This window comes from Phascolarctos cinereus, unplaced genomic scaffold, assembly GCF_003287225.1.
Source record: "Phascolarctos cinereus isolate Bilbo 61053 unplaced genomic scaffold, phaCin_HiC Scaffold_9;HRSCAF=440, whole genome shotgun sequence".
NCBI lineage: Eukaryota > Metazoa > Chordata > Mammalia > Diprotodontia > Phascolarctidae > Phascolarctos > Phascolarctos cinereus.
In genome coordinates, this window is record NW_027556402.1 from 14,353,023 (window position 1) to 14,365,912 (window position 12,890).

The 12,890-nt window shown below is 43.4% G+C and overlaps 1 protein-coding gene across 2 annotated transcripts in view; it reads left to right on the top strand.

Annotated features, from left to right (window-relative positions):
• INTU (inturned planar cell polarity protein) overlaps nucleotides 1-8,885 on the top strand; it is a 74,001-nt gene extending 65,116 nt beyond the window's left edge. For both annotated transcript variants that reach the window (XM_020988570.2, XM_020988571.2), the window contains 2 exons: nucleotides 5,519-5,676; nucleotides 6,879-8,885. In XM_020988570.2, coding sequence (XP_020844229.1) covers nucleotides 5,519-5,676; nucleotides 6,879-6,990 — 270 coding nt within the window. In that variant the 3' untranslated portion in view covers nucleotides 6,991-8,885. The remainder of the gene's footprint in view (nucleotides 1-5,518; nucleotides 5,677-6,878) is intronic.
• The last annotated feature ends 4,005 nt before the right edge of the window (nucleotides 8,886-12,890 follow it).

Below are 12,890 nucleotides of genomic sequence, written 5' to 3' on the forward strand. Positions count from 1 at the left end.
TAGAACCACGTGCAGCCTTGAAGATTCTTTCCCGAGAAGACACCTGCCACATATATGTTACAAATAGAAGACTGAAGTGACAGAAGGGACTGCCAATCACTCTGTTCAGCGATCACCTGAGTACTAACAGTAAGCCATCACCGAGATATTTACCAATGCCGTGGAGGTATCTGAGAGAATAGCCAAACAGACAAAAGGATTCCTTATTAATGGCAAGAATGTCTAGTACTTTTATTACAGGAGTTTTTAACCCAAAGTCCACAAATTCCTGTGAACTTGGACGAGAAAAAAAAAATTACATCTTTATTTCAATATAATTGATTTCCATTGTATTTCTAAATATTTTATTTTATTCATTAAAAAAATTCTGAGAGGGGGTCCCTAGACCTCCCCAGACTACCAAAGGATTCCACCATACAAACAAAACTAAAAATCCTTTTTTTTTTCCTAAGATAACATTGTACAACTTGTACTGAGCCCAGACCCTGAAAGCCTTTTCTGCAGCAGTGCCAAAGATTGGTTTCACCGTCTAAGGTACACTACGAACCAAAGACAGGTCGCCAAGCATTAGTCCATCACACTGGTCCATCAGTCTGCGTCCTTCACCGGCATTGCAGCTGGGAAGTAAACTGAGTCCAGAAATAAGTAGAAGAAAGAGTAGCAGTGTGTTTGTGGGTAAATGTTGAACAGCCAGCTCTCCGATCACTTTCTTAAGCCTAGACAGTCAACCAACGATAAATCAAGCCCTGGTTTGTCGTTGTTTGGTTGTGTCTGACTCTTTGTGACCCCATTTGGAGTTTTCCTGGCAAAGAGACTGGAGGGGTTTGCCATTTCCTTCTCCGGCTCCTTTTACAGAGGAGGAAACTGAGGCAGACAAAGTTAAGTGACTTGCCCAGGGTCACATAGCTAGTAAGTGCCTGAGGCCAGATTTGAACTCAGGAAGATGAGCCTTCCTGACTCCAGGCCTGGCACTCTATCTACTTTATCACCTGGCTGCCCTAATTTGTGGCTTTAGCTGATTTCCAAGGTGTAAATAAATGCTTGCACTAAAGTAACAATCATTCAAGCTGGCTCCATCTACTCCTGAGAAAGAGATAAGGAAGATGGCATCTGGAAAATGGCATAATGCCTTCAGGGATCCTGGATAAGGCACTGCAAAAATAAAACCAAAAAAACCCTCATCTCTTAGGAATTATCTTTCTGGATAATTCTGTATCTGCCCATTGGTGTCACCTGGCTAGGAACTGTGGACAGTCACCATACACTTGACTTCCAGCAGCAGGCTGAAGGGGTAATCCAGAGGACTAAGAGAAGCATCCTAAGCATATTCCTGGAAGAACCAGAATTACAGATAACCCAAAGACGCCCTTGCCCGTACTGGGCATTAACAGGCTTCGCCATGCTACCAACAACATGCATAGGGGAAGCTGCGTAAAATAAATATGCTTGTCAAGAATGTGTCTGATCCAGAAGTGAGGTGGCCTACTGACCAAGAGGGAGGCCTCAGCCATCTGGAGAGCTTACCTGCTAGTTTGTCGGGAGGGCGGGATTTATTTTTTTAAAAGCCGGCTTTTCACAGGATCATGAGAGGCTGTAGAGCTGTAAGTGACCTCAGAGTTCATGTACACCAACCCCCTCATTTTATCGTACTGAGAGCCAGAAAGGGAAAGAGTTTAGGCTCTCACCTAAAGTCACAAAGTTAATAAATAGCAGAGCAAATCCTCCGAATCCAAATCCACACTGAAGCAGAGGTCTCTCCCACCTTCCGATGTGAGCCCTTTCTAGGCCATCTCTGCAACTGGAGCATTGTTTACAGCAGTATAAAATGACAAAGAGCGAAGCCAAGAAAAGACGTCTGTAGCTTCCAAAGGATGAAGAGCCAAAGGTTCTTTTGTGACTGGGTATGTACAAGCAATAAATCTGGCCTCCCAAGAAGGAAAGTTAAACCTGTGTGCAACTCTGGGTGTGCATGCATCTGTATGCATGCATGTATGTGTGCGTGTGTGTGTGTGCGCCAAGCCAGTGAGTGCATTGGCTCACCTGAAACATTTCCCTTTTGATAAGGCAGCATGGTCCTAATTCCCAGATCCTGGGAATTAAGGAGATTTTAGCACTAGGTTTGATTTTGTCCCTAACTCATTGGGTGACTTTGGACAAGGCACTTAGTGTCCCTGGGCTTCAGTGTCCTCATCCCTAACCTCCCTTACAATCCTAAAATAATGTTATTCTCATTGTCATTCACGTGCACTGTTTCTGTTTAGCCAGAGTATCGTAAATATTTAAAACAAATACTCTTAAGATTCAGTGCATAGAATTTCAGTGTTTGTTACAGAAACACTGTTGGATTTTAGATTTTTTTATTTCATGTTTTCAATTCTGAACTTAAATACCTCAGACAGAGCACACAAACTGAACACAAAAAAGGATTCTATACGAAACTGTAAATCTCCACTTCGTGCCTCTTCCTTTTTTAAACAGTAGATAATAAATTCCACATGTTAGCCTCAAACCTGTGCTGCTCATCTGTACCTCCTTCTGAATTTCCTTCTGCTCGCCTCTGTGCATTCTTTCATTGGGCCTCTTTTTTTGACATCGCTATGACGACAAACTGCAGCCCTGACTCCTCTCCAATTAAAAACCAAGAGGAAAGAAAGAAGAATAAAAAACCATCGTAACATGAGTATAGTCAAGCAAAAAGAATCTGCAAAGCGACCACATCCAAAAGCGTCTGTCTCTTTCTGCATCCTGTGTCCACCCCCTCTCTGCCACGAGGTGGGTAACATGCTCCATCATAGAGAAGGCCGGTCATTGCTTTGGTCAGAGACGTCAGGGTGCTCAAAAATGTCTCCTTTACCTTGTTGTTTTCCCTGTTCTACTCACTTCATTACTCAGCAGTTCCCATCACCTGAGACTCTCTGAAATTGCCTCCTTTGTCCTTTCTTGAAGAACAGTAATGTTCTATTCATAAACTACAATTTGCTCAGCTATTCTCCAGTTCTTTCTTAAATTAATCTAGTTGTAGTTTTCAACAATCACTTCCATAAGCTTTTGATTTTTAAGTTTTCTCCGTCCTCCCTCCCCGCTTCTCTCCCTAAGATTGCGTGCAATCTGATATAGGCTCCCCAGTTCTTAAAAAGGCAATCTGAAGTACCCCCCTTAGATCCTGGTTCTTTCCTAGAATGAGATCTAGAATGAGATTCTTTCAGGATCAGGGAATTTTTTCTGATTGTGACTGTTCCCTCTTCGGTTTTATCTTCCCTTTTGATCATCATCCCCTCCAGACTAGACTTTGCGTGAGGACACTTCCACTTCTGATAAGAGTGAGGTTCATCTGTCCTGCTTCCTTCCCATTCCAATTATGAGAAGTAATCAAGTTCTACTGCCTTCTTCTATCTACACTAGTGTATTCTTCCTTTTGTTGTCCCTTCTTCAGACCCTCAGAACAGCACTAATCCCTCCCAGACCTCTGTTTCCCTTATTTTTAACTCCCTCAGTACCCTTTGAAGACATGAAGTTTATAACAGGACACTTGTTTCTTCTCCCCCAGTTAGAATGTTAGCACCACATCATCACGCATTTCCTTCCAGCTACACAAATAAATTTATCCTTCCCAGTTTCAGTTGACTCTTGTGTTTGGATTTCAGAGTTCCTATTCAGAGCTAGTGTTTTCATCAGGAAGGCTTGAAAGTGAACTCCATTGCATTAAAAATCCACTTTTCTCCCTGAAAGGTTTTATCCTTAGTTTTGCAGGCTAAGTTAGTATTCATTTTAAGCCCATCACTTTTTTTTCTTTTTACTTGCAGTTCCAAGTTCTTCCCCTCCCCCTACCCCCTACCCCACCCCTTGAAAAGAAATGTAATCTCATTATACATATGAAGTCATGCCAAACATCTTTCCACATTAGCCATATGGCAGCAGCAACAAAAAAGGCAAGAAAAATGGGGGAAAATAAGTATCGCTTTTGCCTTTCCAAGATCTCTTGGTTTTTCCTAAAAGCTCCTGATTTTTTGTGACCCTAATTACAGTTCCTTGGTATTAGAACGGCTTCCTTCAGGATGCTGACGTAATTTTTTTTAATGTGCAAGCTCTAGATTTTGGTTATGGTATTCTTGGGACTTTTCAGTTGGGGCTTCCTCCTGTGTCTACTTTTGATAAATTTGAGTTCCTGGATGATTTCTAGAAATATAGGGGACAATCTTCTTTAAAATCATGGTTTCAAAGGAATCTAGTGGTTCATAAACCATCTCTCTTTGTCACGTTTTGTTTATAGGTCAGTTTTTTATGTCAGCTATCTTATATTTTCATTTATTTTTTTCAGCTTTTTAATTTTATTCTGATAGTTTCTGTTGTCTCATGGAGGCTTCGATTTTTGTTTGGTCTTTCCTCATTTTCAGAGAGTCCATTTCTTGGGCAAGATTTACTGTTTCTGACCTTTATTCTCCTTCCACCTCTTTCCTGCAGGGCTTTGATTCCATTTTTTCATGTCTTGCTTCATTTATTCTAGAAATGCATGTAGTCTATGTGGAAAGTCAGGTTTTTCCCCTTGAGTCTCTACTTGCATTTGTTACAGAATTATCCCTGGGGAAGCTCTTTATCTGCAATAATTTCTGATACTGGTTAGTATTTTCTTTGATTTATTTCTCTTTTAAGGCAGCTAGTGATTCAGTGGATAGAGTACTGGGCCTGGAGTCAAGAACACTTAAATTCAAATCCAGCCTCAGATGATTACCAGCTGTGTGACCCTAGGCAAGTCACCCTCTATCTGCCTTGGTTTCCTCAACTGTAAAATCAGGATAGTACTAGCACCCTCCTCCCAGAGTGGTTGTGAGGATCAAATGGGATAATATTTATAAAGCACTTAGCACAGTGCCTGGCATATAGTAGGTGTTTAATAAATGCTTGTTTCCTTCTCCTTCGTCCCCCTTCCAAACTGAGGGTTTGTTCCAGGGCCGCTACACCCTGTGTCTTTAGTTCGGCTTTTGGATGGCGTACTCAGCTTTGCCTTTTCTTTCCCTGGGACTTTCTGACCACCCTCAGGCTTTCCCAGGGGACCCCTCCACTCTCACTGCCTCTAGACACAGAGCCTTGCAGGATCCACGCGTCCTTGGGCCGTCTCTGGTTTCACGGTAATTTGCCAGATTTATCTATTTTGTGGCTTGATCGTACACAACTAAATAACTGATTCTCTCACCTCCTCCCTTCCCTATTTCCCATTTCTGGTATATACATTAGAGGAAGGTTGGGTTTAAAACCACGCATTCATTGCAAGGTTGAAATGAGGTGCTATTTCCAACAGGCTTTAAAAAGTGAAATTTGGAAATAACGTTCAGGAAAGAAACCGGAATAATGTTGAAAGGGCTGGGTCTTCAAATACCTTATAGGATCCGCCGCTTGAAATTGCTTCTGCAAGACACTTGGCCCTTTGTGTCTCATCGTGCCTGTTCATTGATTAAACATCTCTACATATGGGTGGATAATTTGCTTTTTATAAATAAATGCCTCTCCCATTAACTTACAGAAGAAGAAGGCCCTTAATGTTGAAGGCAATCCTCAGTCTGCTCATGCTGCATCCTCCCTCAGTCCTGTGAAAGAACATGGCGTGTTGTTTGAATGTTCCCCCGAAAACTGGACAGATCAGAAAAAACCACCTCCAGTCATGGCTTACTGGGTCGTAGGGTAAGTGGAAACAACGTCCTGGAAAAATGATTTGGAAACTGGTTTGGATTGCTGGGAGAGGCACACTTGTTGGGACAAAGGAAATTCTCGGCCCATGTTTACCATAGTGGGCATTTTGTGGGGATGTAAACCCCAACTGGAGAGGCAGGGTAGATATAGAGCCAGATTGGAAGTCAGGAAGGAAAGAAGAGAAGGAGGTCAAGGGGGCTGTATGACCTTGGGCAGATGGTGTGCTCTCTCAGTCTCTAGACTCTCCTTGGGGAGAAAGAGGTTCCCCCTTGGCATTTCCTATGTCAGAATAATCCCAGGGGTAGCCCTTGATCCTGGCACCCCCTGTTGACAGTGGGGAACCAGTAAAGATGCTGTGTGAAGATGAATGTGGGGGTCCTCTACAGGAGAGAGATGGGGAAGGGGAGAGAAACTGGAGGCAGGAGGATGCTAAGAAGTTGTTCCCGTGGCCCAGAAGGGAGGTCATTGGAATAGGAACTGGAGGGGTGTTCTGGATTAAAGTCACCCAGTCATCTGCTCCACCCCCCTTGAGAGCGTCCAAACTGATACAAGGACATTTGATGGAAGGAGTGCTGGTTTAGAAGACCTAAACCTCGGTGGCCCTCAGGATCTCAAGGCCTCGGCTTCCTGGTATGTAAATTAAGGAAATGGGACCAGAGGAGCCTGAGCTCTGAATCTATCTGGGACTGGACTTCTGGTTACAGCTAGAGTGATAAAAGTCTGGATTGTAACTGGTGGTCTTTAAAGAAATCCAAATAAAATTTTAACCTCCCTCCTACCATCAAACTGAGAACAAACTGACTGCAGTATTGAACTGGGCTGATATTGTACAGTTAAGGCCAGGGACACAGCCCTCATCAAGGGAGTGTCAAGCATCCTCCCTCATTGACAGGATGAAGTTTGGAGGGGGTGGCTCAGCACCATCATTTTTATCACCCGTGCCTGTTAAAGGAAAACTGAGTAGCTTATTAATCAATTTCAGCAAAAATTGGTCTTTTGCCCTCCAGAGCGATGAAGAGAATTGAGCCAAAATAGAAGTGAATTGTCCCAAGAAAGTATTCGGGCCTCAGCCCCTTCCTCTTGTATAGTGGCTTTTTGAGCCAAGATAAATCCTTCAGCGCACAAGCTGAGTTGAGTGAAAAGGAAATCAGTGAGTCCTTCCAAAGTTAGTGTGGGCTTTTTTTTCCTCGCAGGAGACTCTTCTTAGAGCCCAAGCCTCAAGAACTCTATGTGTGTTTTCACGACTCGGTCACTGAAATTGCCGTCGAACTGGCATTTAAACTGTCCTTTGGCTTGGCCACGTGATGCACCTTCCTGGTCACCCAGGGACGCCGCGGAGCACCCAGCGTTGGAAACACTGAAACCCACCCTGAGGCGGCGGCTCTCTTTAAGGTGACCCGGAAATGGCTCTAAACCCTCCCAGAAGTCACTGGCCGCTCTCCTTAAATGCAGCCCCCCCTTCTTGGTCTGGCTGGGCTCTTGAAAGGATACCTTGTGTGTATAGGAAGATGGAGTTGTTCATTTATTGTCATTATATTGTAAGTCATTTTGCTAAATGAGCTGGTTTGTTGTATGTTTTGAAATAATGTGTAGAGTTTAATATCAAATTGGCTTCGGGAAGAACACATCATGGAAAACATCCAGATCCTAGTGTATTTGTTTTGTGGCTGATGTTGATGGGAAGGGCGCAGGCCCAGGAGCAGGTGGCCTGAGCTCGGGTCCTGGCTCTGCCTCCAGCAGTAAGTGGCAGGCCTCCAAATAAGGGACCCAGAGACACTGTTTGCGTGAGAGGAAATCTCGGGATTGAGTTCAGTGGATTCTAATGTACCATCCAGCTCCAGTGTTCAAGGCCTCTGTTTTCCCGTCATCTTGAATATTGGTCCTTTCCGCCCAATCTTCTTCATGATGCAGGTATTGAAACCTCACCAGTCCTATCCTCCTTTCCCCTGCAGTCAGGAAATGGTCAGTGACCATGTAGCACTCGCCTCTTCAGCCATTGGGCTTAATGAATTAGCTGCTCAGGAACAGATTTCTTCTGTTTCCTGAGATATGATGTCAATGTATTCTGTTTTTATACAAGCGACACATTCCTAAAAAGCCAATCAGCTTTTTGAAAACCAATTTATTACATCCAGTATGATTCCCATTTATAGGAACCTTTTGGTGAACCCCATTGGCAAAATTAACCCCATTGGTAAAAATCATCCACCCTTGATTCTTCGGTCATGCAAGTTTGCATTTGGGTTTTCTTTAATTAAGACATTCTTAAAATATTTTAGGATTCATCTTACCCTTTAGAAGAAAAGAGTATTAAGAAATCGTGACACTGGGAGAATTCTGCCCAAATGAGAAAGCCTTGTGTGGGGCAGTGGAGGGGCCTGGCCAAGGTGGCAGCCCTACCTGGCGGTGTGGCCTGTGTGTAGCCCCCTGGGGGCTCAGGGAAGGCCTCCAGGTGTGTGTCCTCGCAGCCTGGGACTGGAGGAGGGCTCCTAAGACCCCCAAGCTGGACTCTGGGTCTCCAGCAGCCCCAGCTCCCCCTGCTCCCCCTCTAGAACCTCAGGTTGGGGGGAGTAAAGCTTAGAGATTATCCACTGTATTCATGCATTCAGATTATTTCATGTGTCTCACGTATTGTATTTGTAGCCTTAGCACCTGGGACGTAGAGAGATCTTGATACATGCTCGGCAATGGGTTGATGAGGAAGGCTGACGCTCGTAGAGGGTTAAGTAAGTTTTCTGATGCCACTAGCTGGCAGATGCCAGGGTCAAGGTTCTTTCTTCAGAGGAATGCATCGTCTGCAACATGCTGTGTGCCACGGAGCCATAGATCAGAGCCAGACAGAATCCTCCGCTCTGCCCCCAGAGCTGAGAGCAGAGATGCATGAACTTCATGGGGCGCATTGAGCTAGCTAACTACAGCATCGGGCCATGGGAAAGGGTCTCGTAGAGGGAGGGCCCTGGGCTGGGAGACAGAAGAGGTTTGAATTACATACACTCACAAACACACGGCCACTTAATTGTTGTGTGTAGCCATGGGCAGTATCACGCTGAGCCTGTTTCCTCTTCTCCTAAAACTGGGGTAACAATCCCTTTGCCATTTACCTCTCTGGGTAGTCATGAGCATCAAGTGAAATCATATTTGTAAAGGGTTTTGTACCCTGCAGAGATCTAAATAAAGGTCCACAGTTATCATCATTCTAATTGTATCTGTGAGAATACTTTTTGAAAAAAAAATTTATTTAACGAAATTTTGTTCTTTACAATGGTTTTTGGAAACAGAAAGAAAAAAAGTATCCCTATTTGCATCCAGATACAGCCCAGTATGTGAGGGCAGCTTTTAAAAACACAGCCGGCATCTTTTTGGGTTTTGATTCCCAAATGGCCAGTGAAAGGGGTCGTCTCTGAGATCCCTGCACTGCAGATGGCTGCCCGCGTTTACCCCTGAAATCAAGAACCTTTGACCATCAAAGCCAGGCTGCCGCTCTGGCTAACCTGGCACTTTATTCAAGGAGAAAAAGGGTCAGTTTGTCAGTGTACGTGCTAGCTGGTTCCTTTGGGCAATGTGAAAACATTCTCAGACTGAGATATTCCACACCCCAGCAGGTCCTTAGACCTCCAAGGAGGTGACTGCATATAAATGCACTGCAGAACATTCTTTTTTTAACCCATACCTTTACGTATCAGGCACCACTGAGTGTAGATGAGAATTTTTCCATGCAACAATAGCAGTTACTTTATGTCTTTACCCTGCGTCTCTGAACTGCTCCCTGGAAAGTCATCAGCCCTGAACCAGGCAGGTCCTTGCTTTTCATCTGGGCTTTGGAAAGACTGATAAATATGTAGGAGCCTAGAAATGAGCCCAGCATCGGTGTTTTTCCATCCTAGAACAATGCAGAAGAGGAACGAGGCCAAGCTTACAAGTTGGTACCATCACTTTGGCAGTTACAGCAGGCACAGGGGTGGTTAATCACTTGTTTGTCACTGACGTAAGGGTCTCTGGCTCCATGGACCCTGGTTAAGATTCCAGGAGTCAGGCCAGCTGGATTTCTTGTGCCACCAAGAGATATAAACAAGTGAAGAACTTTCTCTTTTATCCTTAGTACCTACAAATGATGTGGAATGTAACCATCAGGTAAACCTTTTAAGAATAAAAAGATAATGGTTTTGATATTTTCATGTATATTTAATAGAAAAGTGGCATTTTGAAGAAGTTATAGTTACCTCTAAAACATGTCTTTCTGTGTGTGAAGTAATTTAATTTTGCATAGCTCTATTTCTTTAACCTGTATGAAAAGCTATTTTTATATTCTCTCAATTGTTTTTAATAAAGGTAAGTTGAAGATTTATTCATCAAAAAAAAATGTGCTTTCTTGAATTTCATTTTATGTCTTCTTAATCGAAATTGTATATTCAGTTTCTTTTACTACAGTTTGCCAGACAACAGTTTGGGCGTATTTCTAGAAACAACAGAAACTAACTGATCTGAAGCTATAAGGGGACAGCCAGGTGGCTCAGTGAGACAGGAGGACCTGAGTTCAGATGTGGCTTCAGACACATAGTGGCTGAGGGACCCTGGCCCACTTACTTCACCTCTCTCTGCCTCAGTTTCCTCATCTGTAAAATTGAGATAATACTTTTCTGACTCCTGGGGGTACTGTGAGGATCAAATGAGATGATATTTCTAAAATGTTTTGCAAACCTTAAAGCCCTATAAATAAATAGTTAACTTTCTGTATTTCTAAATAAAGTATAGGCTTTCACACTTTTTAATCTTCCACTTTCCACCCCCCTCCATGTTTTTAGTGTGCACTGTCTGCTGAAATGAGACATGTCTCCTAGTTTTAATGCCTGACCTGGGTTCATAATTCACCTGATGTGTATTTACACAAATAAGGCGTTAAGGGAGAATGTCCTAGGCCGGCCGGTGTCAAATATATATTGAACTGAGGGCCATTAAGCATTAGTTAAGGATCCCTATGGTGGCATGTTGACTTAGAAAACCACATATGAACATTATCTATGTTCCATTGTATTTTTTTACTTATCATACTTATCATAAAATACTTTGTCAAATATTTCCCAATTACATTTTAATCTGGTTCTGGTCATACTGGGCAGCAGTATGGGTCCAGTGTTTGACACCTGTGCTCTGGCAATTCTCTGAGATTGGAAGTTGTAAACCAGTCCTCCCATGTACTCTCACCTAAACCTCCCCACCAGTGAAATCAGGACTGGACCAAAAACGGAACTGGAGGAGGGGAGGAGGATTGAGGGAAGCAGGGAGGGAATGACTGAGAGGACTTCATCAATGCTAAGAGTTGGACAGTGGCATGTTCATTCTTTCTCACCATTGCCACAGTCAGGTGAAGTGTTGTTTGTTAGCAATTCCTAATCCTCCCTTTCCCTGAGGAAAACACAGCTATCCCAGTGGGCTATTTGCAGTAAACAACATGGCACCCGTCATCCATGGTTGATAGAGAACAAAGGAAAATAAAGCAAAAAACTTGGTATAAAAGCTTCTAGTAATAACACCTTTTTGTATAAAAAAAAAAAGATGGGCTTCAGCAACAGGTTGAACTGTCAGCAGAGGAAACCATAAAGGAAGTCTAGGATGTCAAAAAGGAGTTTCTATACATGTACAAGTACTAAAAAAAAAAATTATAAAAAGAAACCTATTGTGCCATCAAAAGAATGTGTCTGAGAATCTTAGGAAAGAAGAAGGAGTTAAAACAGGCATCTTAGGTTATGCAGGGGGTTAGAGTCAGAAGACCTGAATTCAAATCTAGTTTCAGATACTAGCCTTGGAACCCTGGACAAGTGACTTAATTTCTGCCTCAGTTTCCTCAACTGTAAAATGAGGATCATAATAGCACCTACCTTCCTAGGGGTTTTTTGAGGATAAAGAGAGATCATATTAATAAAGTGCTTTGCAACTATTGAAGCTTTATATAAATGTTAGTCCTTGCTATTGTTGTTAAGTTTAGGAAAAAGAGGACTTCAGGGCATATGTATGCTAAGATGGTATGGGCTCCAGGTCCTTGAAGGGAGCTGGACAACACTCTTGCTACCTTAAAGATTTCCTCCCCAAAGCTCTGTTGCCTCACCCTTTCTCTTGCTCTAAGATGAAAGGATTTACGCTAGCTAAGACCTTGTGGCTCTTCAAATCCGACCTCCTCATTTTATATCTCTCAGGATCAGAGATGGAGAGCTAGAAGGGGCCTTCGAGGTCATCTAGCCCAGCCCCCTGAGTTTTACAGTGAGGGAGATAATCAAGGTCACAAAGGCAGTTCGTTCAACATTCCCAGCCAAGTGATCAGGGTTGTGAGAACAGAGAGGAGGAAAATTCTAGGGAATTCTTGAAGCCAGCGAATTAATGTCAGTGGGATGCTGAGAATGAGAGCGGAGTCAGAGGTGATTCTGAGATTCCAAGCTGTGATTCACTTAAGGCACCTACTGTGTACAAAGTTCAGTGGATGCAAAGATGGGGGAAAAGAATGGTCATCTTACAAATGCTTACAGATGCAGCAACAACTGAAGGCATTGGCCACTGGGGCTCCTTCTCTTGTCTTGACCATAGTCTCCTTACTATGTAGGTAGGAAGCCAGATGCTTTTAATTCTGTTTTATCTGTTTTACTCTGATTCTGGAGGACAGAGGAGCAGGGAGCACCTTGGATCCTTACCTTTGCAGCAGACATCTTTGAACAGAAGGCTGCTCGTCTGGCCGGCAGGGCAATATTCCTTTTCTTTCTTTGCTAGGAGTTGGGAAATCTACATGGTTCTGTATCAAGGTAGGCCCAAGAGTAATATCCATCATCATCCTCCATTCAGGAACAATGGTATGCCTTGCATTTTGTAGGGTTATCTGTTAAAGGCAAGAAGTGACAAGCTTTGTAGATGCACTCCATCCACCCAAATTACCCAGGCTGGATCTTTCTTGCTGCTCATTTCTCCCCTTTCTCAAGATTTCAGTGCCTCCTTAACCGTCCTCCTCTTTGCCCCAACACCTACACTTAACAGATTCGGGCTATTGAAGCCTCATTAATAGAGAGTTGTCTTGTTAACACATTCCAAACCAGACCTGACCTTAACCAAAGCTCTTTGGTTAATGCTGAGGGTAGGTGGATAATGTTGCCTGCCGTGTCTGCTGAGGGGGTAAAGATCCACAGTGATCCCTGCTCCTCTGTCCTCCAGAATCAGAGGTGAAA